The 27,044-nt window shown below is 32.8% G+C and overlaps 1 protein-coding gene across 1 annotated transcript in view; it reads right to left on the reverse strand.

Annotated features, from left to right (window-relative positions):
• Nucleotides 1-19,515, reverse strand: part of LOC124530038 (solute carrier family 23 member 2) — a 43,862-nt gene extending 24,347 nt beyond the window's left edge. Inside the window, exons 1-6 of the mRNA XM_047104014.1 lie at nt 19,411-19,515; nt 16,358-16,413; nt 12,419-12,517; nt 11,863-11,983; nt 9,592-9,825; nt 8,727-8,862 (exon numbers count right to left, since the gene is read on the reverse strand). Coding sequence (XP_046959970.1) covers nt 8,727-8,862; nt 9,592-9,825; nt 11,863-11,983; nt 12,419-12,517; nt 16,358-16,408 — 641 coding nt within the window. The 5' untranslated portion in view covers nt 16,409-16,413; nt 19,411-19,515. The remainder of the gene's footprint in view (nt 1-8,726; nt 8,863-9,591; nt 9,826-11,862; nt 11,984-12,418; nt 12,518-16,357; nt 16,414-19,410) is intronic.
• Nucleotides 19,516-27,044: the final 7,529 nt, after the last annotated feature.

Genomic DNA, 27,044 nt, shown 5'->3' on the forward strand with positions numbered 1-27,044 from the left:
TAGGCGCAACTGTGGTGGTTGCAACAGTCGGAAAGGAAGCCGGCTATCCCTTCTTTCCCTTTTTAACCACAGTGGACCAGGACACCTCCTGGACCATCTGTGGCGGAATTATCTCCGACATCTATTGCTGGACGCCTGAGGGACCAGCAATAGATGCCGTCGGAACAGCAGGTGGCTCCCGTTTTGGCGCGGGTGCAGCTTTCGGTGGTGGAGCAGGCTGGACAGCCTGCGTGTAGGGCGTAGCAATCTGCTGCGCCACCTCCCGCCTCTTATCCGCAGCTAACGGAGGGCGATGTATTTTTGCGGGAGGCAACCGTTCCTCTAATGCGGCAAACCGTGCGTTGATCATGTCGCCGACCGAAGAAATTATGGAGGCTTTAAATCTCTCCATTTGCGCATCCTGTGCCGAGCCGGAAGCATCACTTGCCCCTGCCACCTTGGTCCGCATTTCTGCAAACTCGCGGCGATGAGCCTTTACCTCGGCCTTGAGGCTGTCCACCTCTTTGCGCAGGCGGCCATTATCGGCACGGAGCTTTTGCGTCTCCTCGGCTTCTGTCCGAGCTGCTAAGGCGTCTACAATGCCCTGTAGTGCAGCCGCCGACTCCTTCAGCCTCTTTGCAAAGCCACCTTTTAAATTGGTGGACTTTTGGGCCACCTCCAAAATTAGGGCTGCGCTTCGGCCAGCTTGTGCCCGGAGTTCCTCTGCTCCCATCTTCGTGGGATCTTCGGTGTGTACATCCGAGGATGAGGATTCCTCGGAGTCCACGACAACCTGTGGAGCGTCCTTTCGAAACGCCCGACTACGCAGGGACCGCTCGAAAGCCTCCTCTCTGGCCTCGCTGGCCTTGGCTTTCAGCTCAGCCTTTGCCCGAGCGAGGCCACTACCCCGTCCTTTCGCGGTTTTGCCGCGAATCGCAGGCTTGCTCTTCGCAGCCAACCTCATCTCCGTCTCCGTTTCAGAGTCGGAGTTATAAATAGCAAGGCCCCCATAAGGCCGTTTTCTACGAACCAGGGCGTCAGACGACAACTCAGTGTCGACGTCCATCGCCGAAAACGAAAAACATCTATAAACAAAACAATAAAACAAACGAAAATATTTATATACAATAATGAATATTAAACTGAAACAATTAAGATCTAAAAAGATCTATTCCACAACAACAATAGGACCAATCCTTAAACAAAACAAGTGTCCGATAAACAAAGCCAATAGTCCAGATGTTACGCGTCAGAGATAACGAAAACCGGCAAGCAGGTGTCGTTTTAAATCTTCAATCGTAAAATCTTATCGCACAATTCAACACAACCTCAGTCGACGACGTCCGAACGTTGAATGTTATTATTGTAGCCTGAGTTACTCCTTATTATATCAGTTATTTGCCAGTGAAAGTCCCATCAAAATCCAGCCGTTCCAGAGATTAGCCGGAACAAACAGACAGTAAGAAAAATTGTAAAAAATGTTATTTCGGTACATGTACCATGTAAATATCCATATGCATTGAGCAAAAAAGGGCTATTTTAATATTACAAACAGACACTCCAATTTTATTATATGTATAGATGTATTATATACAGAAACCTTCCTCTCGAATCACTCTATCTATTTAAAAAAACCGTATCAAAATCCGTTGTATCATTTCAAATATCTAAACACACATTAGGGAAAGACAGCGGTAAGCGTTTTGCTTTATGCTATGTACGTAAAGATACGGACGCGGTTCGATTCCTGCTTGTAATGATTATTAGTATATATTAAAGTAATATGTATTAACGTCTGACTTCCTTTTGGACTTTTGCGAAGTTTATGCCTGTATTGACATTAGGTCATTCACCCTTTGAATAGTACTAATTAGCGGAGAACTAATTAGTACTAGGGTGGATGGTTTTAGGAAAGTTATCACTTTAGTCAACAGTCTTGTTTAGGCGGAAGGGCAAATATATGCCCTATGCCCTGAGAACTACAAGGCATAGACATTGGGTCAGTAAGACGTATTAAAAATTCCTTACATTGAAAATGCGCCGCCAACCTTAGAAGCTAAGTTGTTATGTCCCTTGTGCCTGCAGTTACACGCTCATTCACCCTTCAAACCGGAACACAACAATACAGTGTTGCTGTTTGGCGGTAAAATATCTGAAAAATGGTACCTAAACAAACAGGGTGGTAGGGACCACCGTGTAAAACTACGCTAAGCTAATCATAAGGTAATCATTTTGATAAATTTAATGCACATTCACTCAAAGGTAGATAACAATATGCAACTTGAAATGAAAATGCCCCACTTTGACTTCCTTAAAAGTTTAGAATCTCTATATATAAATGTTCTGCGCGTCTGTATGTCACTGAACTCATCCGTCTTCAATGATTTAATTGAACCGATTTCAATGTAATCTTTTGTGTGTGCTGGTATAAGTTGCAGCATGATTTACATTGGATCAAGTAGGCTGTAAGTAGGTATTTTGAGTTCCAGGATTATTATATCCAACATATATGTATATGTATTTCATCCGTGTATAGTCTGGATATAGCGACGAGCTGAGATGGTCCAGTTAAAACGCGTGCATTTTAACCGCTGATTTCGGGTTCAAACCCAGGCAAGCACCACTATACATATGTGCTTGTGTTTAAAATTCATCTCGTGCTCGGCGGTGAAGGAAAACATCGTGAGGAAACCTGCATGTCTCTAGTCTCATCGAAATTCTGACACATGTGCATTCCACCAACCCGAATTGAAACAGCGAGGTGGAATATGTTCCAAACCTTCTCCTCAAAGGGAGAGGAGGCCTTAACTCAATAGTGGGAAATTTACCGGCTACTTTTCATTTCAATCAAATCAAAACATCGTCGTGAGGAAACCTGCCTATGTCTAATTTCATTAAAATTCTGCCACATGTGCATTCCACCAACCAATGTTGGTGTTCCAAAAACCCTCTCCTCGAGGAAAGGAGACCTAGCCAAGCAGTGGGAAATTTACGGGCTGTTACTTTACTTTTTATGTCTGTCTGGACCGCAGCTAGTATATATGTACATATATATTCATATAATTTCGAAACCAAATTATCTAAATATCTATATCAGTTAAACGTATAACCATGTCAATACAAGAGAGATAAATAATTGATTGCGGAGTGTATCAAAGTTCAACGACCAGAGCTGCATCGGTGGCTGCACAATCGATCGCGGACTTGTTGAGCTCCACCCGTAGCCATGGTGACGGCCCCGCGCCCAATCACTTGCAAATCTGATTTATTTAGATTCCAGGTCGGACGCCGAAATATACCTCTATTTTAAACAAACCGGCCTATTTGTCACTAAGCTAAAAATAAACTTTCATATCGTGCATATCGGTAATTATCTTAAATAATTTATTGTTTTAGGGGATGAAACATTTTATTAGCCAGTTTCTAAGTTATGACTCAATCTGTACATATAAATATAATAAAATTGGCGTGTCTGCTCGTAATATTAAAATAGCCTTTTTCATACATATGTCTGTATACACGGTACATATACCGAAATATTTTTTTTTCAATTTTCGTCTGTCTTTCTATCTGTTTGTTCCGGCTAATCTCTGGAACGGCTGGACTGTTTTTGACGGAACTTTCACTGAAAGGTAATTGATATAATAAGGAGTAACTTAGGCTAGAATTTTTCTTTTGTTAAATTCAAACGCGTACTCGTATAAGGTCGGCAGCTAGTTTTTAATAAGATGTATGTCGCAGAATGGTCCTGGGAAACCCGGTTTTTATAATTATAATTTTATTATCTAAAGCAACTTGCTTTAGATAATAAAATTAATAATATTTTATCTTAACTTTTTTTGTTTTTTATTAATGGAATCTACGCTAATACAGATTAGTGGAGCAAAAAAATTGTTAAACAATCCTTACATCACCGATTCGCCACCAACCTTGATAGCTAAAATATTATATCCCTTGTGCCTGTAGTTACACTGGCCTACTCACCCTTAAAATTGATAAAACTTGCTGTTTCCCGAAAGATGTGGACGCCAAGTAAAATTATAAATATATACTGAATATTTATATAGATAACTAAAAGTTGTTCGTTGACACTATAAATAAAATTTTAACAAAAAGAAAAACCAACTTCAAACAAAACACTATTTTAAAACAAATGAATATGCACGAAAAAGTAATAAAAATAATTGCGTATTTAACATATTTTTTAGAGTCTTCCTAAGTTAAATGAAATGAAAAATATTAGACTACTTAAAAGTCGATTAACGATTATATCATGTAGTTATAATTATTGTTATATTTGGAGTCGGTGTCAGCCACGGTGCCCTTGCCACAACAATCAAAAGAAAGAAGCGATACGAGCCCCTTGATTGATCCATCTGATATCATTGATATTATTGTGTAAAAGTAATTTGTAAAAAACATATTTGTTAAAGTATTCTCGTATTGTTTTTTGATACTGTAGGGTTTTATTAGCTGATTTTTGTTAAATTCTTTTTGTTAAAATTTTATTTATTTTTTGATTTTAAGTGAAGCTGATGTTGACTAACTAATTTTTTTTAATATGGATAGATTAAGCGTTCCGTTTATATGAGTCAGAAACTACTTCGAGGACAATTTCAAAGGAAACTTGCGAATAAAGCAAAAATAGACTTTCGAAAATGCGGATTTAATACGTCACGCGGCGTAAACTACAAGGATCCCTCGAAAGAGCTGTAATCGAACTCAGCAAAAAAACTTTGAAAAAGACCAACTATATTTCGTACATCATATGACATCACATCACATACACAAAATTTGATTAAAGATAGTAAGAAATTCTGCCCCATATCGCACCCTAACTGCGAGCCGTATAGGAGTTCCATCACTACATAGTATAAAACAAAGTCGCTTTCTCTGTCCCTATATCTTTAAATCTACGCAACGGATTTTGATGCGGTTTTTTTTTTAAAAGATAGTGTGATTCAAGGGGAAGGTTTGTGTATATAATACATGAACAATATAGTAAAGAAACACTGATAATTTTAGAAGTTTGCGATGTGATGTCGTATATAAACAAATTCTGTAGTATATTTAGTATCAGTATTGCACCCGTGCGAAGCCGGGGTGGGTAGCTAGTTGATTATAATATTCGACTATGATAATTACATAAACATAACCACATTACGGAAGGTGACTCAAATATCCAAATAACCATATATAACTATAAATAAAATATTCGACCGAGTATCGCTAACGTGCTCCTCAGAATTGTTACGTTCCCTTCCGTTCCATTACTTTGTCATGGATCCTGTGCTCAGAACCTTACCAAACTTTCACCAAATTACCCTTGAAGTATATATATTATAATAAAAAAAGAATTATCAAAATTGGTTAACGTGATTTTCAGTTATTCACCTATTTGTCGCGCATATACATAATGCAAATTTAAGACTTATGTCGTTTTCACATGGATACCATCATCGGAAAAAAATAAAAAAAAAATGGGAACTCACGGGATGCACTACCTTTCAAACAAAAAAAAAATTATCAAAATCGGTCCACCCAGTGAAAAGTTATGAGGTAACAAACATAAAAAAAAAAAAAAAAAAATACAGACGAATTGATAACCTCCTCCTTTTGGAAGTCGGTTAAAAACTACTTAGGTATTAAAAGATACTTACGTCTTCCAAATAAATTATCATTTCGCCGAGAGAAAATGAAAGTATACCAAGTGGGTGAAAACGTGGGCGTTAGGTACTACTATAATTTAGATGTTTAAGTGAGAACTAATGTAGTTTTAAATCTCTGAGTTCACGTAATATATTAAAATTAACATTTATATTACGAAGAGTCAATGTCAAAAATATTCATATTAATGATGTTGTTTATACAAAACAAGTGCTACTAGTGACTTTAATCTTATATTCACTATATTCAATACTATTCAACTTAAATTTATTAGTAAGGCTCAAGCTAAAAGCAACCCAGAAACAATAATTTAAAATATATAAAATTCCATTTAAAAGTATTTAGATTAAATATGAGACGCTCTTTATAAACATTCTATATTCTAAATGAAATAAAAAAGACATCTAACAACGATATTAACTAATAAAGAAGCTAACTTATTCTATTTAACTTGAAATAACTTCAACTACTTCATGGCAAAGAAATAAAATCTACTACTAAATTGAAGATGTTGTTTTATGAAAAAATATCCACTTCAAAAGTATTTTAAATAAGCGGGAGATTTATCTTCTTCTTATTTTATGAATCGAGAAGCCACGAAGATGCCTTGAGGCATCAGTATCACCTCAGAACAGTGAATAACAGAATTGACATAACACTGATAGAATTATTGTTTTGTTCCAGTGATTAAACTTGTTCTAATCAGAGTATGAAAACATTATTTGCCAAAAATCTAATCTGATGTAATGTCTATCGAAACCACTTACTTACTATCAACTACCCCTTTGTTTATCTATCTGCTTTATACTTTATACTTTATTATACACCACTCAGAGAATATAAATAAATACAACACGTATCCAGCCTTTTTTGTATACTATAGAGTGGTCATATGTCAGGTAGGCATATGACCACTCTATGATAATAAGTAGAAGTGGAGTCCAAGCCTAAATAAAAGAGGCGTACAATTTTGGCGACCTTATTATATCGTTATCATTATATATGTATATTATAAAAAATACGGTCTCTTTTAAAACTTTATAGAATTAAAATAATTATACGCAATTAAAAATAGTGTACAAAACATAATACCGATTATTTTGGCGAAAAAGAAACCCAACGTTGAGAACGTTGGGTTTTGCCGTTGGAGATAATAGATAAGACTAGTCGTGTTATATGTTACAAATATTTTTGTAACCTTACTCCTGTTGTTATTATATATTAAAAATATTCTATTCGATGTGTATACAACTATTTTAATACTAATATATTCGGCATTTCTAGTCCATTCTATTCTGAGATTTATATTTCCATAGCACGTGCCTTTTATTTATGCTTTAAATGAATATTAAAGTGAGTAGGTCGTACTTGGTAGAGAAATTATAAAAAAACATACATTTTTCTAAATTTATTTTAAATATTAGTATATGCATAGATAGTACATTCGATTTTTTACGGTATAGGTTGGCGGACGAGCATATGGGCCAACTGATGGCACCATCACCCATATAAAGGGACGTTTTAAGAAATATTAACTATTCCTTACATCGTCAATGTGCCACCAACCTTGGAAACTAAAATGTTATGTCCTTTGTGCCTGTAGTTACACTGGCTCAATCACCCTTCAAACCGGAACACAACAATACTGAGTACTGTTATTCGGCGGTAGAATAACTGATTAATGGGTGGTATCTAGCCACACGGGCTTGGCAAAGCCCTAACAGCAAGTAAAAAAGGTGCTTAAAAGTTTGGTATTAGCTGTATATCGTATTTGTATATTGGATAATCGCATCTCTTATTATGTATTGTAATTATTAATTTTCCTAATTAAAAGCGTTCTCTTAATGAAGACGATCCGAAAAACCGGAAGCATTTGATAATGAGAATTTCCTAACCCTATTACTTATTACTGATTCTGTTTAATTTTCCTCTTTCATTTTATTAAATATACGGGAAAATAAAAATGTTTTCTGTAAAATATTTCGTGCCAAATGCGTTTTCAGAAATGAATAAATACCAGACGATCCTGTATATCATCTTGTTTATGCACTGAAATAATTATTAGCGGAATCAATAGGGCCATGCAGGCCGGGCGATAACCTTTGACCTTACCGCCTACTTCCCAACTGATTAGAAAGTTCAGTGGTGTACATCCTCATGGAAAGATTAATTAGATCTTAGTTTAATTATTAAGTAAAACATTAGTGTTACTTAGCGGTGTTTAAAGCATATTTTTGTTTTTGATATAATATTGTAATAAAGACAATATTTTGCCAGATTTACGTAAAATCTGTTCTTCTAATTTGTGCCTTTACTACTACTAATGAAATTTATAATTGATAATTTAATAAAGTTGCAAGAAAACCGGGCTTAGATAAGATTAAAAGTATTAAGGATTTTTCCACACTGGCTAGCTCTACGACGGTATTAAAAACTCGCTGAAAAAACGCATTTAAAATGAGGGATTTATCTATAAATAATGGAATACCCACTGAAAAACCTGTCTGTAGTGGTAACCTTCCGTCTTGAACGGACGAGTTCAACTGATCGCCGAAACTTAATTTCCAATGTCGTCGCATCTCATAATACAAAATGATATCAGATGAGATTACTTTGTTTGCTGATACAAATCCAGGCAAGTAACCCGTTTTTCAATGTTCTCCATTTGTTTATATTTCATTTCAGGAGGCAAAATATGGTAACCAAAACATCCGTCGATTACAATTAGCTACGTTAATCCAACCCACAGTAGTACAACATAATGGAATGAAAATTGAAATATACATTATTGGAATAGGTCTTCAAAATAAGCATTCTAAATTACCATTTAAAACAAAGATTCTTTCAAAAAGAACTGGTAAGTACAGTCAGAGTAAGAAAATCTTCGTCAGTTTTCAAATACATTCCCTTGTCAAGTCTTAAACTTCATTGCGACGCAATATGTCATTCTCGACCGGTAAAGCAGATTATCGCTCATACTGAGCACACGAAAATATTAAATTCTTACCCCGACTGTACAAATCTGACTTCAGGTAATTATAACGATTAATGAAAGTTATACATTGTAAGCTTCAACTCACCCCGCGGCTATGCCCCACTGTTGCGAGGCAGCTTCCGCCGCGTGATCGAACAGCGTCAGTCCCACCAGCGCCACCGTTGGTGCAATCGTCAGCGGCGTGACGAAGCGCAACAGAGAACCTATTATCCCGAAGTAACCTACCAGAAGATGTTTATATTATCATTCATTTCATATTATCTGAACTTTTACTTGTTTTTTGGTTATAATTAGTAGTTTTTTTGTTTTTTAACATTATACAGTTAAGTAAGCTACGGTAAAAAGTTAAAATGTAGATTAAACTCTTGTGTTAGAAATGTTATTAACCGTTTTGTACTCCTTGACATAATGCGGCTTGTGGCTAAAATTTAGTTCTCTATGTTTATTTTTTTCAGTATTACCCTTTTCCCTATTGGGTTTGTTCAAACCGGCGAGATGTTTAATTATTAGTTTTTGCGAGGCTATAAGAACATGTTTATAATAGTATATTACTAATTAGTTGCATTATTTTATCACATCATACCAAAATGTCTCCTACTCTCTTACGATTGTATTCGAGACTCTCTTCGGGACGTTTTTAATAAAGTAGATATTTACAATTATATAACTAGATAAACCACTTTGTGATGTATTTACAATGGCTCACTCATAGCCATTCAAACTGAAAGATAGCCATACAATGAGTCGTTGTTTTAGGACAAAATAACTGTTGTGCAAATTTAAGAATCAGTCGAGACAGTTCAATGCCATGCTTGTGAGAGATTACTTAAAAAAGTATCAGAAATCAAATGACATATTATGAAATGTTTTTTTATCGTAAAATGCATTTGTTTCATAATTTAGGCGACCTTTAATCTGACTTTACAGTTTATTCTTTGATATGTATTTACCTCCGATGACTTGAAACAGCGATGCCACAGCAATAGCGCCTGACAGCTCACACATCCTGACCGTCCAGACAGACCTCCTTTCATCTACGTTCATAGCTTCAAGGATGTCAGGAGCGGGACACTTCCACGTCGGTAGACCAAGGATAGCCAGCGTTGGTACAAGGAATGATATTGTACCACCTTGGACTATTGGCAGTCGACAGCCGAAAGTCGCTTGCAGCCACGTTATAAGACCTAAAATGTTTAAAATCATAATTAATATTATGGTCTTATCGTTCGAGACGTGTTTATTGATTTTTTTTATTTCTTTGATTGTAATTAATTAATAATAGTTTGAATGTAAACTATTAGTATGACAATAAGACTTTCGTGGCTTGATATTTTTTAATGAATTAGAAATCAACATTCAACAACTTAAGTAAAATATAACTTTATTTATAAAAAATATGCAATAATGAAAGGTCTATCTTTTTGAATATAAATGAAACTTGCAATTTTATTCAATTGGTTCGCGAGTTGATGAAAGAATTTTTCAGTCGGGTGCTGTGGTTCCGGAGTTAATTTTCCGGAAGGCCACAAAAATTCTCTCTTTTTCTGTGTCGACTTTGATGAAAAATATAAATAAAAAAGCAGATACAGCTACGCTTTTTAGAAAAAATACAGTGTAAAGTTTAACGGATTTATATACTATAATGTAACCAAAAAACTAATGCTACATAACCTCCTCCTTTTTGAAGTCGGTTGAAAATACAGTAAGGTGCAGCATAAATGCGTGCTCTTTATATGTGTAAGCATTTTAGCACTATCATGTACGTAGTTAGCTGGAGTCAGTATAAGTGGTTTGCGAGGTATAGCGCATTAATTTTACAAGTAAATTAAAAGAAGCATTGATACGCGACGTAGCTGCATGCAGGCCGCTACTCACCGGTCAAAGTGGTAAACATTGGGAGAGATCTATGTTCAGCAGTGGACGTCTTACGGCTAACATGATCATGATGATGATTGATACGCATACGGGGCATTAGCGAATTACACGATAAATTTAAATTGTCATTACTTGAATTGTTTCCTAGTCGATACTCGTTAAATGATTTATCAATTACATATATGTTCATAATATGTGATGTTGAATATCTTAAATATATTACATAAAGTTTCTTAAATGTTTCTTTAATATAGCATGATCATTCGTACAGAAATAAAACAATTGTCTAAAATGCTCAATATGAGATCGGCTGTTTTGTATAAAATACTCATATATCTAATTAAATATTTAGTAAGTTTTTAATTAGCTTCGTAATACGTTTGCAAAGCACAATCAAATTTTAAATCCACAACTTTAACATGAAACTAGATCGTTACATTATAACTTTCGATACTAATCGGTGTTAATGTTAAAATTTTGTTTAAGCGGTGCCATGTGCCAAGGTCAGTACGCTTGGAATACTCAGAGTTAATCACACACGAGGAATCATCTTAATCATCTGGTACAGTGACACGTAATCTTGTTTATTTTGATAAGAAAATAAAGTTTACTTTGTTTTAACTAAATTTAATCACGATAAAACCATTCTTATCACTTTGAGATTTATTAAACAGTTGTAGACGATTTAATTATTTTTTACTTTGAGCGTTTTATTTCTTATCTGTCAGTGCCAGCTTTAAAGGACATCACGAAAAATGTGTCAATATACCCTTAGCACGCATTTTCGTCATTCGAAGCAACACAACACTTCCCTTTGCCTATTACATCACATTGTAAATACCTTATGAACGGTATAATGAAATGACATCGTTTCAATTTTATTTTAGCATAACAAGCATTAAATTAAATGAATGAATGAATGAATTTCTACTTTTAAATTAAGCACTTGTGAGAAACATATATTTTTAAACTTTAACATGGGCATTCCTAAATGTTCAACTGCTATGTAAATGTCATAGATTTAACCAGAACCAATGATTTAATGTTTTTCTTTAACGCTGCTGGTATGTTATCACGAATTATTTCTGTGATCAGAAGATCAGTTTTTCCCACTTCCTCTCCGTTAATGGCAGCCCTTGCTTGCTTTAAATTTATTACTAGGTCACGCACTAGGTGACGTTTTGTCATTATGGCAATCATGATGCACCAGGTAGACCTTACCTGGATTCCGGATAACAATGAAAAATAATAGGTAAGATTAATTTTTATTTGAAATGTTTGTCTGGTTTTTGATCCTCATATTTTAATATGCTAGGTTATTTCGTATAGATTAGTTAGTGGTTTACCTGTAACGAATATCATCGTAGATATTATGTTGGAACGGTCAGGATCTGTTTCCGCCATACAGAGCGCAGGGCACAGGATGAATGGAATGGCCACGATCGCTCCTATCATGGTCAAATAGTGCTGCGGAGTAATTATGAAACATTATACAGACGTACATGTATTACTAACTATAGTAATTATATTTTTTTGTCAACAAAAAGCAAGTCCAATTTAATTATTTTGCCTGAGGATCCTTTACTGGTATATTAGTTTGACCCAATGACAAGGGTTCGTACATGAATTTTCGATAGTACTGAAAAAACTGCGCATCAAAATTCCCTTAAGCGTACAACTATTTGGTTGATATGGGTGAGCGTTTCCTTCACTTTTAAATATTATTGCCGTTACTCCGACATTCTCCGTACAGAATATATATGAGTACCCTTTAGCGGATATTTATCAAACTGTTTTTAAGACACTACACAATAAATTCACTGCAACGTAACACGGTTACAAAAGGTGACTTTTTTTGGAATAGATCAAAAGCTTTTTTTAGATTACAATTCACTGGTTTACCTGTAATGCCATGAATATGCAGAGATACCAGGGCGGCAGGTCGTCTATCGCATATGTGACATTACCCTTGCGCTCTTCTTTATCTCCATTTGGCACATTCTGAAAAACAAATATTAGGTGAACTGATGATCTTTGGCGTGAATAAATTAGACAAGCTACGTTTTTGGGAACATATCAGCAAAAATGTTACGAAACTCACATATTCAGTTTTCTTTGCTTTGAAGGCTGTTTATTTATGTTTATTTGTTGATGTTCCTCCACACCAAATTAATGTGCTTGATCGGACTTGAACCCGTAACTTTTTGAGTCACGTGCCAATCGCTGTCCGATATCTTATCTTTCAGCATAATAATTAGTTATTATCTTTAGTATTTTGGATATTTTAAAACATTTTGGAGTATGTATAGATCAATGATATTCTAATAAACAGATATGTTATACCCATACTAAACAACAGAAAAAAGTGTGCCGCGCCGGGGACCGTTTATTTTAGTTTATTTTTACATTTCGTTAAAAGTAAAAAGGATAGCTTGATAAAAACAATAAGTAAAAGGGATAAATAGATGTTTTAATTACGCAAAACGTATTACTACGTAATTATGATGTATTATAACGTATTACTACATAAAACGACTAAAGGTAAACGTCCCAATTAGGACGTTTTCTAGTCTTCACTTTTTGCGCGTTAATAACATATCTGTTTACTAAAACATCATTGGTATAGATACAATTTGATTTTAAAAAATCTGACTACGTTTAACGCGGAAACTATATAAACACTATACTTATATTTGTCAAAATAAGTTATTTCTGTACACTTTCATCGTACTACGTTGGTAAAAAAAAACATGTTAATAGATCCAAAAGTGTATATTCTTCCACGGAAAGGTAAATAAACACTGCAAAGACCTTGTCTCAATAAAGATAAAATGAGTGCTAATCGATAATTATCCTAATCACGTTGATATAAGGTAAACTATTGAATGAACCATAATTTTATTAGAGTATTCTATATAATTTTATTATAGACATGACAGTCAGGACAAATATGTATGACTGTATGTTTTACAAATTATCACGATCATAATATCGAGATATTTCTAAGTAACGAGTGCACATTCAGATTGAGATTTGAAGACTAAATAATTTAAATATAGCTTTGACGAAGCGTTCTAATGGTCATACATATATGATATGATTCCACATTCTAGTTGGCCTATGCCTACTAGAAGCGTTTGTTATGTACTTTTTCCTTCCACGTACATATCACTGTCATGTTATGAGGCGATGTAAAGGGCAACTTCTTTAATTTGAAGGTTTTTTTAAAAACATCGTTACAATTTTTCTTAAGACTCAACTAATCTATAATCAAGGACGACCGACGTAGTCAAGCGTTATGTGTTGGAACGTAACTACTATATAAGATCTGATTTTTACTATAAAAGTGAATAATTATAAAAGTAATATTTAAATATAAGTATATTTAAAAAAATGTTAAAATCTTTACATCTACTCTCCATATTCCTTCTAATATTATGTAATTGCTAATTTTATACCTAAGATGACCGATTACATTATTTAAATATCTAGACCGAGTGTCGCACTATAATAGAACTAAAACGAAACTTTAAAATCTCAGTGTGCATCAAACGTAATACTACTTACTACTACTACTTTACTAGTATGCGTGCGCTTTGTGGCCAGCAACAACAACAACAACCTGTAAATTCCCACTGCTGGGCTAAAGGCCTCCTCTCCCTTTGAGGAGAAGGTTTGGAACATATTCCACCACGCTGTTCCAATGCGGGTTGGTGGAATACACATGTGGCAGAATTTATATGAAATTTGTCACATGCAGGTTTTCTTACGATGTTTTCCTTCACCGCCGAGCACGAGATGAATTATAAAGACAAATTAAGCACATGAATCAGCGGTGCTTGCCTGGGTTTGAACCCACAATCATCGGTTAAGATGCTTGCGTTCTAACCACTGGGCCTTCTCGACTCTCCTGTGGCCAACTCTTGCCAATATTTTCGACGCGGTCTCTCTATTGACAGGCTTTTCTATAAGATACCTAGGCGCAAATGGGCCACATGATTATAAATCATACCCCAAAACAAAAACATGAAACGGGAAAGTTCCTAGGACTCGAAGAATAGCATATATATGATGAAGGGCGGTACCAAATCTGACGGACTTGCACAAATCCCTACCACCTAGTATTCTTTTATTATTTCCTTCGTTCTATTACATTAACTTTGCTTGTGGTGCGAATGATCTTCGTATGAGTAATATTTTATTTTTTAGCGTGATCTTCATTAATCACTAACATAAATAAGAGTTACTAAGTCAAATAACTAATGTCATGTAAATGTGTGCCTTTAAACAGAATGACATATGACAATTAAAAACATGAAAGAAAATATCACCTAATACGTGTAAAAGATAAATAAAAAATAGTATTCAAGTATTACATATATTATGAATCTAAATTAGAATTTAATTAGTTTACAGTCATTATATCGTATAAATAATTATGTTTCAAGTAAGTAATAACGAATAATTCAAAAATTAAGAATATTATCACACCAAAATTATAAACCGGAATTATAATCAGATTCAAATAGTTATTAGAAACATGCTTATATTACTGGTTACGTATTATATATTTTCAAATATAGATAATTATACAATTTCAGAGAACATTAAAACTCAAAATAGCCTCGAGTGAGTTCTAAGAAAAAATTTGCGATACTTTTCGTGACATTGTTATTTCTAAGAGCCATTGAAACAGTCACCTTTATTCAAAAGAAAAGAACGATGTGCTTTTATTTTTAAAAAAATCTTGGATGAAACTATTTAGAGCAAAAATGTGTTACATAAAAAATACTTTACGGTCATATATAAATTATCCCTAAATTAATATTCGTTGATACTTATCAGAAATCATATTTTATCCTTAAAGTATAGCAAGGTTTTCAAAAATATTTAAAAAACTGTATCTTTTTTATAGACATTCAAACAAAAGAGTTTTTAGTAATAGAACGCCGGTTTCTTGATTGTAAGACCAGTCCATTTTAAGTTAAAAATAACTATATACATTTTTTTTAAGTAATATGAAACTTGGCATGCAAGCTTTATGCATAAACTTCAAACTTCGAAGAGCAGAATACTATCAGTACTCAGTTGAATTCAATATTTCTGAAATAAGGATAATCTAAGTAAGTAATCCGAGATATTTTCACCGTACGGCTTTGCTAGTCTGCATGCGCTTGAGTTAAGAGTTTTAGTTGTTTGTCTTAGTTTATGTAGTTCTAATGCTTTGTACAAGCCCGCCTGGGTCATTATATATTTACACCCTAGACCAGGTGTGTAGGTCAGGAGGCCCTGTGCAACAGCGGGATTAAAGCCCCTAATTATAATTTTACAAATGAAATTGAACAATACAATTTCTATCTATCTGTCACAGTATCCATAGTGGTGCATAAGTGATGTAAGTGAGAAATATTTCTCACTCAATATCTGAGGCGGTGACCACGTACATACTCATATATCATAACAATAATAATGAACTAGATCAGTTTTTAATGGAGGATATACTCTTAAACTACACTTAATTCTTTTTATGTTACAGACTCCAAAGTAGTTTGTCTTGTTTGATGTCACCGTTATCTAATAGTTCAGAGGATATATGTAATTTTTATTATCCATAAACTTGTTTTATAACTTAAAGTGTATAATGTGATAAATAAATGTTGGAACAGAAAACTTCCCTTATAATCTGATATATATTCTATTTATGAGTTTTATGAAACAAACTATTACTCTGACAGTTTTAAAAAATATTGGTAGTACTACATATATAGTCTATTTATAGTTACACATAAATTGTACATCATAATTATAGTTTTCTATTAAAAATAAAAGAAGTAAACTTACCAATTCTTGTACCATACTCTCGAGGCCAATTTGAATGTTGTGAATCACCATTTTATCTAAAATGATTATTTAAAAAAAATTGTTAAAATGATAATAATAATCAAACATAAACTAAAGACTAGTAGAAGAATAAGGGAGAATAATTAAGAATAATGGAGAAGTTTAGCAGCTTATTCAACTATGCTATATGTATATATGTCTTTAAAAAACACATTAAATAGATTGCATGCTTGTCCTCTTTTAAACTCATCCTTCGGATAGAATCCAACCCCCAAACATTCCTCAACTATCTGTAGAGCTAGTATGTAAGAAGAAACTCGAAATTTACCACAGAACTCAAGCGTGAAACACCATAATGAGCAAAGTAACTTATAATAATTTTAAAATTGATACGATACACTTATCAAAACGGCGTATCACCATAATTGGGCTGTTACCATTTCTCGAAGTGACTTCCTATACAATATTCTTATCAATTATTTTTTATTAACGCATTTTATTAAAGAAACAAACTCAAATTAATTGTTATGTGTATAATGAAAAAAAAATTACCCAAATAATTAATAATAATTATAATGTTTAGAATTTATTATGATTATTCTAGATATTGTTAAGTCATTTCCAAGTAAACGGTGAACGTACGAAAATAAGACCAAACGCGTCATTCATTTGAAGTTTTACGTATTTCTTTTTTATTTCATTAAATAGGCGGCTAGGCAAATGTGCCTCCTAATGGTAAGTGGTCACTTATTGACAGTAACGCAGTAAGAAATTTTAACAATTCCTTACATCAACCAACTCGGGAAACAAATATGTTATTTCCTTTGTGCTTGTACAATATATATTAATACCTCGTTGCTATAATTATAATTTATACTTTAACTTTTATACTGATACTTTGCTTGACTCATTTTGATGTAACTGTTTGTGTTTATAACTAATGCTTTGTATCACTATTATTTAGAAATAATGTTACTTGTGAGAATATGTCTGACAGAAAAGTATGGAAGGAAAAGACATGCTGCGCCGACCCCAAATAATATTGGGATAAGGGCAAGAGGATGATGCTTTATTTCACCATTAAGCCGGAAATATAACAACAACATAAACCTATGTAAAATTTTCCGATGCATAGAAAATATGAACTACGTAGGTTTGTGAATTAAATTAAAATGAATGCGAAGGAGGCCTCCTCCTTTAATCAGATTATTTATGGCTTATCACAAAGTTCTAATGCGGATTTGTAGTTCCTTACATACATACTTCATATAAATATTTTAAACGTTTTAATTATTATTTGAGCTGAGATGGATAAAACCCAGTGGTTAGAACGCGTGCATCTTAACCGATGATCGCGGGTTCAATCCTAGGCTAGCACCACTATATATATGTGCTGAATTTGTGTTTATAATACATCTCGTGCTCGGCGGTGAAGGAAAACATCGTGAGGAAACTTGCATGTGTCTAATTCCATCGAAATTCTGCCACATGTGCGTTCCACCAACCCGCATTGAAACAGCGTGAAATTTACAGGCTGTTACTATACTGTACTATAAATACTATAACTATACTATACTATAATTATTATTTATAACTGATACGTACAGTTGTTGTCTTACTCCTTAAATGTAAAACTCAGAATATGAATATAATACAAAACATTTTAATATCAATGTGCATTTTAATTGGTTGAATAATTTATAGATGTAAACTATTATATATATTCGAGATAATTCTACTAATATTGCTTTGAAGTTATCTGGTTCCGCTTCCAATAAAGCCAAGTCAAGTATTGTTATAAGATTAGTAAGCAATATTATTATTACAGTTCTATTTATATATTTATAGTAATATTATAAATTTATAAATACGGGCTAACCCACAGAAGCGATTTTGATGCAATGTGGTATGAAGTAAGTTTGAACTCCAAGTAAGGACAAGACAGAGGCTATTTTTTTTGCTTAGTCCTTCTTGCCTCTAAAATGTAAGCGAAGCCGCGAGTGAAAACTAAAGTAGGCTTTCGTTGCTTCTTCTAAGATGTGATTGATCTGTGATTTAAATTTCGAACCAATAGTATTCACTGTATTCATTATTAATAAATAATTAATATCTGAATATAAATAGGATTTATACATAAGTTGAATATTTTTATTCTATCTCTTTTGCCCTGAATATTGCTAAACAAAGGTGTAACAAAATTAAAATATATACAAATAGACAGAATTTCATACATTTTGTATAAACATTTATTGTAAAGTGATATTTAAAATTTTCATAATTTAGTCTCGAACGTGACCATGAATATAATGTTACCATATTATAAATCGCTATGACTCGTTTTTTCTTGAAGATGTGAATGAATTAAAAATGCAATAGATTCTTCTGTTTCAATTCATAATAAAGCATTAATGTCTGTACCAAAATAACTGCTGCTTTTCCAGTAATTATTATATTTGACCATTGACCAAATTATTTTATAGGTATGTTAAAAACGCTTGAAATTATAGTTATTATATCAGAATAATACACGCAAACTTAATCTTATTCATTGAATAAAATAATATGTTTTATAGATATTAAGACAAACCAAATGAAGTCAAACTGTAAATGTTTTATAGTATTCCTTGAGTTTCAGTATCAATCTCCTTGCTTGATTGATCAGTTCAACGATACCAAATAAGTACTTATATTATCGTTCAAATTACATATACCTACATGTGCAGTTTAACACCGAGGTAATATTTAAAATTAGGTTGAAATTTACTTTCTAAATTTTTATTTATTTTTATAGCACACTTAATTTAGTTTAAGAAATGTGAAATACGTCATATTATCATAATTATTATTCATTTGATAATAACTATAAAGTTTTAATCCTTTTTTAATTGCCTTATTAACAACACTGATATTATTTATGATTAAATAAATTGTTACGATCATTAAATTGAATTATTAATTACCAGCTATAACATATTTATCAATATCTCAATAGCGTTATTTATTATATAATTCAAGATTGTTGGTATTATTAAAAATGTACTATAAGGACTTACCGAAGTATTTAAAAAACACAATAATATTCCAAAGTACGAGTATGTGCACAAGCGAGCGACAGGAGTTAAGTCTCGTTAATGGCAACAGATGACAGCTACCATCTAATAGCAATAATTAATTTCGACACGAGTACACTGTAAATACGAGACGTATCTATTGGTACAATTATTAAAACGATTATTTCCATAACAGTTAGTCACTGAGACAATTATATGTTTTTATTATTTATGTTATAGATTCATGTTGATAGATTCCTTTTTTGCAATTGATATTGTGATAACACAACTACGTAATGAATAAAATAAATATACTATCCAGAACGGCTAAGTAATCCAGAATTCCACGAACAAATAACACCCCTTCAAGGACGCATTCTTAATCAATGAAGATCTCGTCTGGAATCAACGATTTCTAATTTAGACTCATACATACATATATAGCATATGTATAGCGTATATAAAGCGTATGTTCTTCTTCCTAGTCGTTTCCATTACTGAGGCTCGTGAACACTTCGTACCACCTTCCTCCAGCCATTCCTATTCTTAAAACTATCCATGCAAAGTAAAATAAACATATGTAAAAACGTTTATAACTAAAACTAAAATTTTAATACTGTCTGAAAATAAAGACTTAAGTAACACACATACACACACACACGCACTACAAAAGATCAGATATACATGGATAATGTCTGTGTAAATACAAATATAACCATAAAAATATATAATAAGCTTTTTTTATTACGATTTTAGAGTATAGATTTAATTCTGAGATATTTATTTAAATGTTAGTTACATGAATAGTTGTTATAAGGTCATATTTTTTAATTAGATTACCCTGAATCCACACTAGTTTTGCATTTTATTTATAAAGTTGTTTGTTAGTCGGCTCGCCAAGTAATTATTTTAGGCAAGCTTAATCGGCTTCAAAATCATTTTTGGTCACAGTGAAATACGTTCTGTCACACAGTAAACTGGCTACCTTCCAAGGAAATATCCACGTAATTATCGTGAATTTTACATACAATTACGGAACTTTATTTATTTATATGAAAATACATTATTACATACCACGAAGTAATTTATTATTTAAATTTCATGATAAAATAATAGGTTGGGGAAAAAGTTCCTTCGTATTTTATATGAAAATTCAAAAAGTTTTTTTTATAGTTTATTTACATTTGACTAAAGTATGTAGGTACCATTTTGTTCCATAACTTTTTGCCATCTTGTTGGTAGTGACATGATCCCATTGCTGTAAAAATTTTGGAGCTTCTGATCGAAAAACTGCGACAAGTGGTTTTGGCAGTCCTCTCGTGATGTTAACCTGACACTGCCTAAGGAATTCTGCAGAGACCGAAACAGATGAAAATCTGAAGGTGCAAGGTCAGGACTATACGGCGGATGCATTAATACCTCCCAGCCAAACTCTCGTAATTTTTGTTGAGTGGCTAAAGTTGTGTGAGGTCTAGCGTTGTCATGGTGAAAAACCGCACCCCTTCTGTTGATCAATTCTGGCCGCTTTCTCTCAATTTCTTGCTTCAATCTCATCAATTGTTCGCAATACAGTTCTGAATCGATGGTCCTGCCGGGCGGTAACAGCTCATAATTAATGATGCCCTTCCAATCCCACCATACACACAGCATTACCTTGTTGCGAGTTAATCCGGGTTTTGCCACAGTCTGTGAAGCTTGACCGGCCTTTGACCACGATCTTTTTCGCACGTTCTTATCGTATGTGATCCACTTTTCATCACCAGTTATCAGCTTCTTCAAAAATGGTTCGGTTTCATTACGTCGTAATAAAGAATCACAAATGAGTACACGGTTCATTAGGTTTCTTTCAGTGAGTTCATGAGGCACCCATATATCGAGCTTTTTTGTGTACCCAGCTTTATTCAAATGAGTCAAAACCGTTTTGTGGTCAATTGCCAGTTCTTCAGCTACATCGTAACTACTAATATGCCGATCTTGCTCCACTTTTTCAAAAATGGCATCAATTTTGTCCGTGTTACGGACGGGCGACCAGAGCGAGATGCATCTTTGATATCAAAATTTCCGGCTTGAAAACGCTTAAACCAAACTTGCGCTACTCTCACAGATACTGCATTAGGTCCATGAACATCACTAATTTTTTTCGCGGCTTGAGTTGCATTTTTACCTTTTTTATAGTAAAATTTTAAAATGTATCGAATTTCTTCTTTAGATTCACTCATTTTAACAACAACAAAAACAAATGAAAATCACACGAATTCCTAATTTGAATTTGGAAGTGCCTTCTTTAAAATTAAAACTTTTTAATGATACCAAAACCAGCCAGATACAAATGGTATAGCCAAAGAGATTTTATTACAAGTTCATACATACTATATGCGAAAAGACTTTTTCCCCAACCTAATAGTTAAGCGCTAAACATATACAACGGACGGATCATATGGATAAAATTTGTGAGGGTGCTTCTATTAATATTTGTATGTAATTTTTTACAAACAAGATTTTATATTTTAAAACTTATTATCAAACTTAGTGAATAAATTTGCTTGGAATTCAGCTTGTGGTGTAAAATCCTTCAAGAACTTGCATCATATACTACTTTACACCTTGAATGTTAAAAAAGGCAGACAACGAGACAGCAGGGCACTATTATTGCTACTAAATAATCATTCGTAATAAATCAAGTCCCTATCTCATTTTGATGCATTGATTAAAAAGTTTATCAATCTAAAACTACTGGTACGTATAGATTCAAAGTTTCCACGATTACTTCAGTAGACGGAAACTACAGATTAATTAAATCCAGCTAAAGTTATCGTAACTTTTTTGTTTGTAATTTAAAGACATTCTTAATTTAAATTAAACAGAATGTCCATTAGGACTAACAGCATTATATTAAAAAAAAAAAAAAAAGAATTATGTGCATCTGAAACTTTTGATTCTAATATCTATAAATAGTTTTATTGCGTTCCTTTAATACATATACACTAGGATAAACTGTCATTGCACCATATTATTATTTTTAGTTTAATGCAATTTATCATCCCATAAGACAATTTATTTAAGAAAATGTTAATTTTTATGCTGAGATTAGTGTACGTCAATATTGACAGACGGATAAGTAAATTTTCCGTATATTAATCAGACAGTTTATTTTTATCAGCATATGGTTTCCCATATTTATATTATTATTATTATTTTGATTAAGAATAAAATATTTTAATAAATAAATATCGAATATAACATAATTATAGACAATGTTTAAATTATGTTATATGTGATATTTTTTATTATATTAATTTGTAACGTGTAATTAATTAAACAGCCAATTTCGTCAACATAAATCCTTAAAAGAACTACAAATAAAAAAAAATAGTTTTATTACAAACTTTTATTTATAGTTCTTGTGGTACACAAACACTATGAATAGCTGAGACGAATCGTCCCGAGTAACATTTCTCATTTTATTTGTACCCTTGCTAAAATATTTAAAAATGAAACAGTGCATATTTTTTTATTAACTGTTTTTTAAACAATGCCTGATTTATTCCAAATATAAAATTATAAAAGTAATTAACGATCTAGTAAATTATGTTTGTTGATTATTTTAATCCACTGTATAAATATACTTAGCACTTAAAAATACTACAATGAACAAGTACAAGTGTAGCGAGGACATAGGACATAGCTACTTACATATAAAAAAATGATGTTGATGTCTCTGTTTACACTACTGTAAGACCGATAACCACGAAAGAAAGCACCTGTAGCTATGTATTGGAATAAAATATTTTTATTCTTTCGCGTTATTCTAACTCACCCCAAGTAACACCGCAGTAGGTACATAGATACTTAATCAGGTACAAGTGATCGTTGGAGAATTGGTATTCATTACTCATATTGAGCAATAAAATAAGTAGAACAGGCATAGTAACACCAAGGGTAATTAGTATCACATAAAAATAAGTAGGTACGTTTTATTTGTTTGTAAATTATTATAACCTTGCAAAGATCCAAGAACGTACTAAAACAGTCCTTAATCTTAAAGATTTTAACTTTGACTTGAATCTTTTAACATGTTTTCAAAAGTTTATAAGAGCTTATTTGTACAATAAAACAGTTCTGCTAAAACTTTCCTAAAATCCTAACTATCGTCTTTTTGTCACGTTTTTCCCTTATTTGAGTTTCCCCCGAGAGTTAAGTACGTAATGGACTCGGAACTGTTATTTTTTACTGTTATAGATGAGTCTATTATGAGATAATTTACGCATTCTCTTTTATATGAATTTTATTCTTCCATTGTATTTGCAACATATATTTTCTTAGCAACAAGGTTGGCTAGAAGATAATGCCTGTGGTGTTCTGTTTATTTATATTGTAATTTGAAAATCCCGGAACTTCAATACCTTTCTTTTTTGACTTTTCGAAAATCATCTATGTGCCAAAAATCCTTAGGAGGGGAAGTCATATATTTAATATCGAAACGAAGCTATATGCCATTTTTCAGCTCAACTTTCGACAGTATTCCTGAATCGAGTACTGGGTATTAGGGCTCCGTGCAAACACGTCTGGATAGCTACAACCAACTCATTAAGCATTCTACCGCCAAACAGACAGATTAGTGTTGTTGTTTACCGGTTCGAAGAATCAATCAGCCAGTGCAACTGCTGGTACAAAGTAAATACGATCTTATTCTAGTAGTTTGGCCTATACGTCCGTCTAAAGTAATTGTGTTTGATTGGACAATTCTAACTTCAAATTTATTAATTTCAGGATGCAAAGTCAGGTATAGGGCTAGTGTTATGTTAAGATGAAGTACTTTTCCTTCCAGCACACCAATAAAATGTAATATCTTATCTTAATCGTATTATTTGTTTCTTTACAGTACAATATCACGCTTAAATCATAAAACGACAGATGTACACTAAGTAAGTATACTTCACGTTATATTTATATTGAAATATTAATTTATTTACACTTTATTGTACTTCAATCAACAAAATATATTCAGAGGTCCCTCTTCTAACTCTTCTAACTCTTTACAAATGAAATCATACAAAAATGTATTACGCAGATACAACAGCCGGCTTTATCGCTAAAGTGATCTCTTTCAGACAACCTTTGGGCAAACAACCTGTTATAAAAATATGTACATGGGAAGGCACGCAGAAAAATGTATATACCTAAATTAATACTGTATCAAATTATACAATTTGTTTAAGGTAATAGACAAAATTAATTGACACGTTTTTAAAAATAGCTAGGGATTGAGAGCGCTTAAGAGAGCTAGTGAATGTCTTAGCATAGAACGATGAGGAATGTTAAGGAATAATTAGTGAGTGAGACTCTTTGTGTGACTCATTAAAGAATTCAAACCGTTTTTTGAGATAAAGAGGCATTAATTAAAATTAAGTATAAAAGAGATTGCGTGTATTCCTCTAAAGATGTATCACTTACTTGGTGATGGGGCTTTGTGCAAGCCTGTCTGGGTAGGTACCACCCACTCATCAGTTATTCTACCGCCAAATAGCAGTACTCAGTATTGTTGTGTTCCGGTTTGAAGGGTGAGTCAGCCAGTGTAACTACAGGCACAAGGGACATAACATCTTAGTTCCCAAGGTTGATGGCACATTGACGATATAAGGAATAGTTAATATTTCTTACAGCGTCATTGTCTATCTGTGATGGTGACCACTTACTAACATGTGGCCCATAAAATAAAATTAAAAAACAAATTGAGTTTTGAGTCTTGAGTTTTTTGCGAAATTTAGAAACATGGTTATATTTACGAAGTCCAAATATAAACCTACTAAAAGTATATTGTAAAGCTTAAATTAAGTTATACTGTAACTTTACGTATATTTTTCCATCGTTTAAAAAAGTTAGGGTATTACTTTGTTGGGTATACCAGCAAATGGAATATCCGGTAGTTAATATCGAGGGTCTGAGTTCAATATCGAGTCAGCTTCTAAAAAGCACTTGGCTTCATACATACAACATAAACATAATGTTGGTATTATATTTTGTAAAGCATAATTATGTATGCAGCCACATTTGAGACGCCCGTGTGCAAACAATGCTGGTGATCCACTCCCTTCCAAACAAAACTTATTGGATAGATCATAGGCAGGCGCCTGAGCTCAACATTTAAGCATCAATATTAGACTGTAAGCGAGGGTTAAAATGGAAACAAAGGTGCTTGAAAACGTATTTTATTAAAATAATTTAGAAGATCACAGAACAGTATATACTTCTCCAAAAAAACTTATAAAAAAAATCTGTTAAACTTGAACAATGGTTGTCACTTTTATGTAGAATAAGCCCCAAAGATGTACATTATTTTAATTGTTGGTAGTATTCTGTGCAAGCCTGTCGGGATAAGTATGATCCACTCATTACATATTTTACCACATAACAGAAATACACTAAGTGTTTCTATTATGTGGTGTGGTATTTTGGCGTTCCTATTTGAATGATGAGTGAGTCGGTGTAACTAGAAACACAAGTGACAACTTTTTTATCTTATACTAGTGACTCGCTCCGGCTTCGCACATAATTTATTTTTACATTAGAATCTTCTAAAATTGACAGCGTTTCTTTACTATATTGTCCATGTTTTAAATACAAAAACCTTCCTCTCGAAGTAATTTATCTATTTAAACAAAACCGCATCCAAATTTGTTTCACAATTTTAAAGATATAAACATACATAGGTACAAACAGTGGTAACCTTTGACTTTGCTTTATACTATGTAAAAAAAAAATAAAGATTCTAAGGTTAAGGCATCAATAATATGTTTAACATTTTTTTTCATTGCCAATGTCTACGGATGGTGGTGACCACTTACCATCAGGTGACAATCAGGTGTTATTTGTGTCTCTCTACTTATTTCAAGAAAATAACGAAAGTTTATTGCTTTTTAAAACCATAGATGTTTTGATAACGTTATTTTATCTTGTGGTAAAAATAATTCCAAGAGCAATTCATACAATATAAGCCCTTTAAATGAATAAAACGTGTTATACACTTAGCTTAAGCTTAGCTTACGCTTAGCTATCGTAATCAACTTCAATGAAGAGAAACACCTGTAATAAAAGTAATCTAAAATTTTAAAACTATACATTGCATGCCTAAATAGTAAATAGCTTTAGCTGTAAATATTTTATACTATATATATTTAATTACACTAATAATATCATTAAAAATCTGTTAAATATCACGTCGAACAAATCCTTGTCCTTGGTATCACCAATAATCAATGTTCATTTAAAATTTAGTTCACATTTTCACCGTTTATTCTATTTTATTTCCGTTAGGAATATATCTTATAAGTAAGAAGTAGTAAAATTGTCTATGACTAAAAGAAACTGTCTTTAAGTAGTTGAGATTGGAGTGTACATATTTGACAGTGGCAGTTAAAGCACAGACAGTACTATAAAGTAATAGTCATAGACTATTACTATAACAGTCTGTGCTTGCAATGAAAGTAGAAAAAAAGATAAACAAATGTTAGATTTACGTGTGTGATTTACTAATAACTCAGCGATATTGTATTCTACTAAAATTCTATGAATAATCTATCTTCATTTATAATACAAAACTGTTACCCATAACTCTTCATTTCCACTATTTATTTTAC

This window comes from Vanessa cardui, chromosome 5, assembly GCF_905220365.1.
Source record: "Vanessa cardui chromosome 5, ilVanCard2.1, whole genome shotgun sequence".
NCBI lineage: Eukaryota > Metazoa > Arthropoda > Insecta > Lepidoptera > Nymphalidae > Vanessa > Vanessa cardui.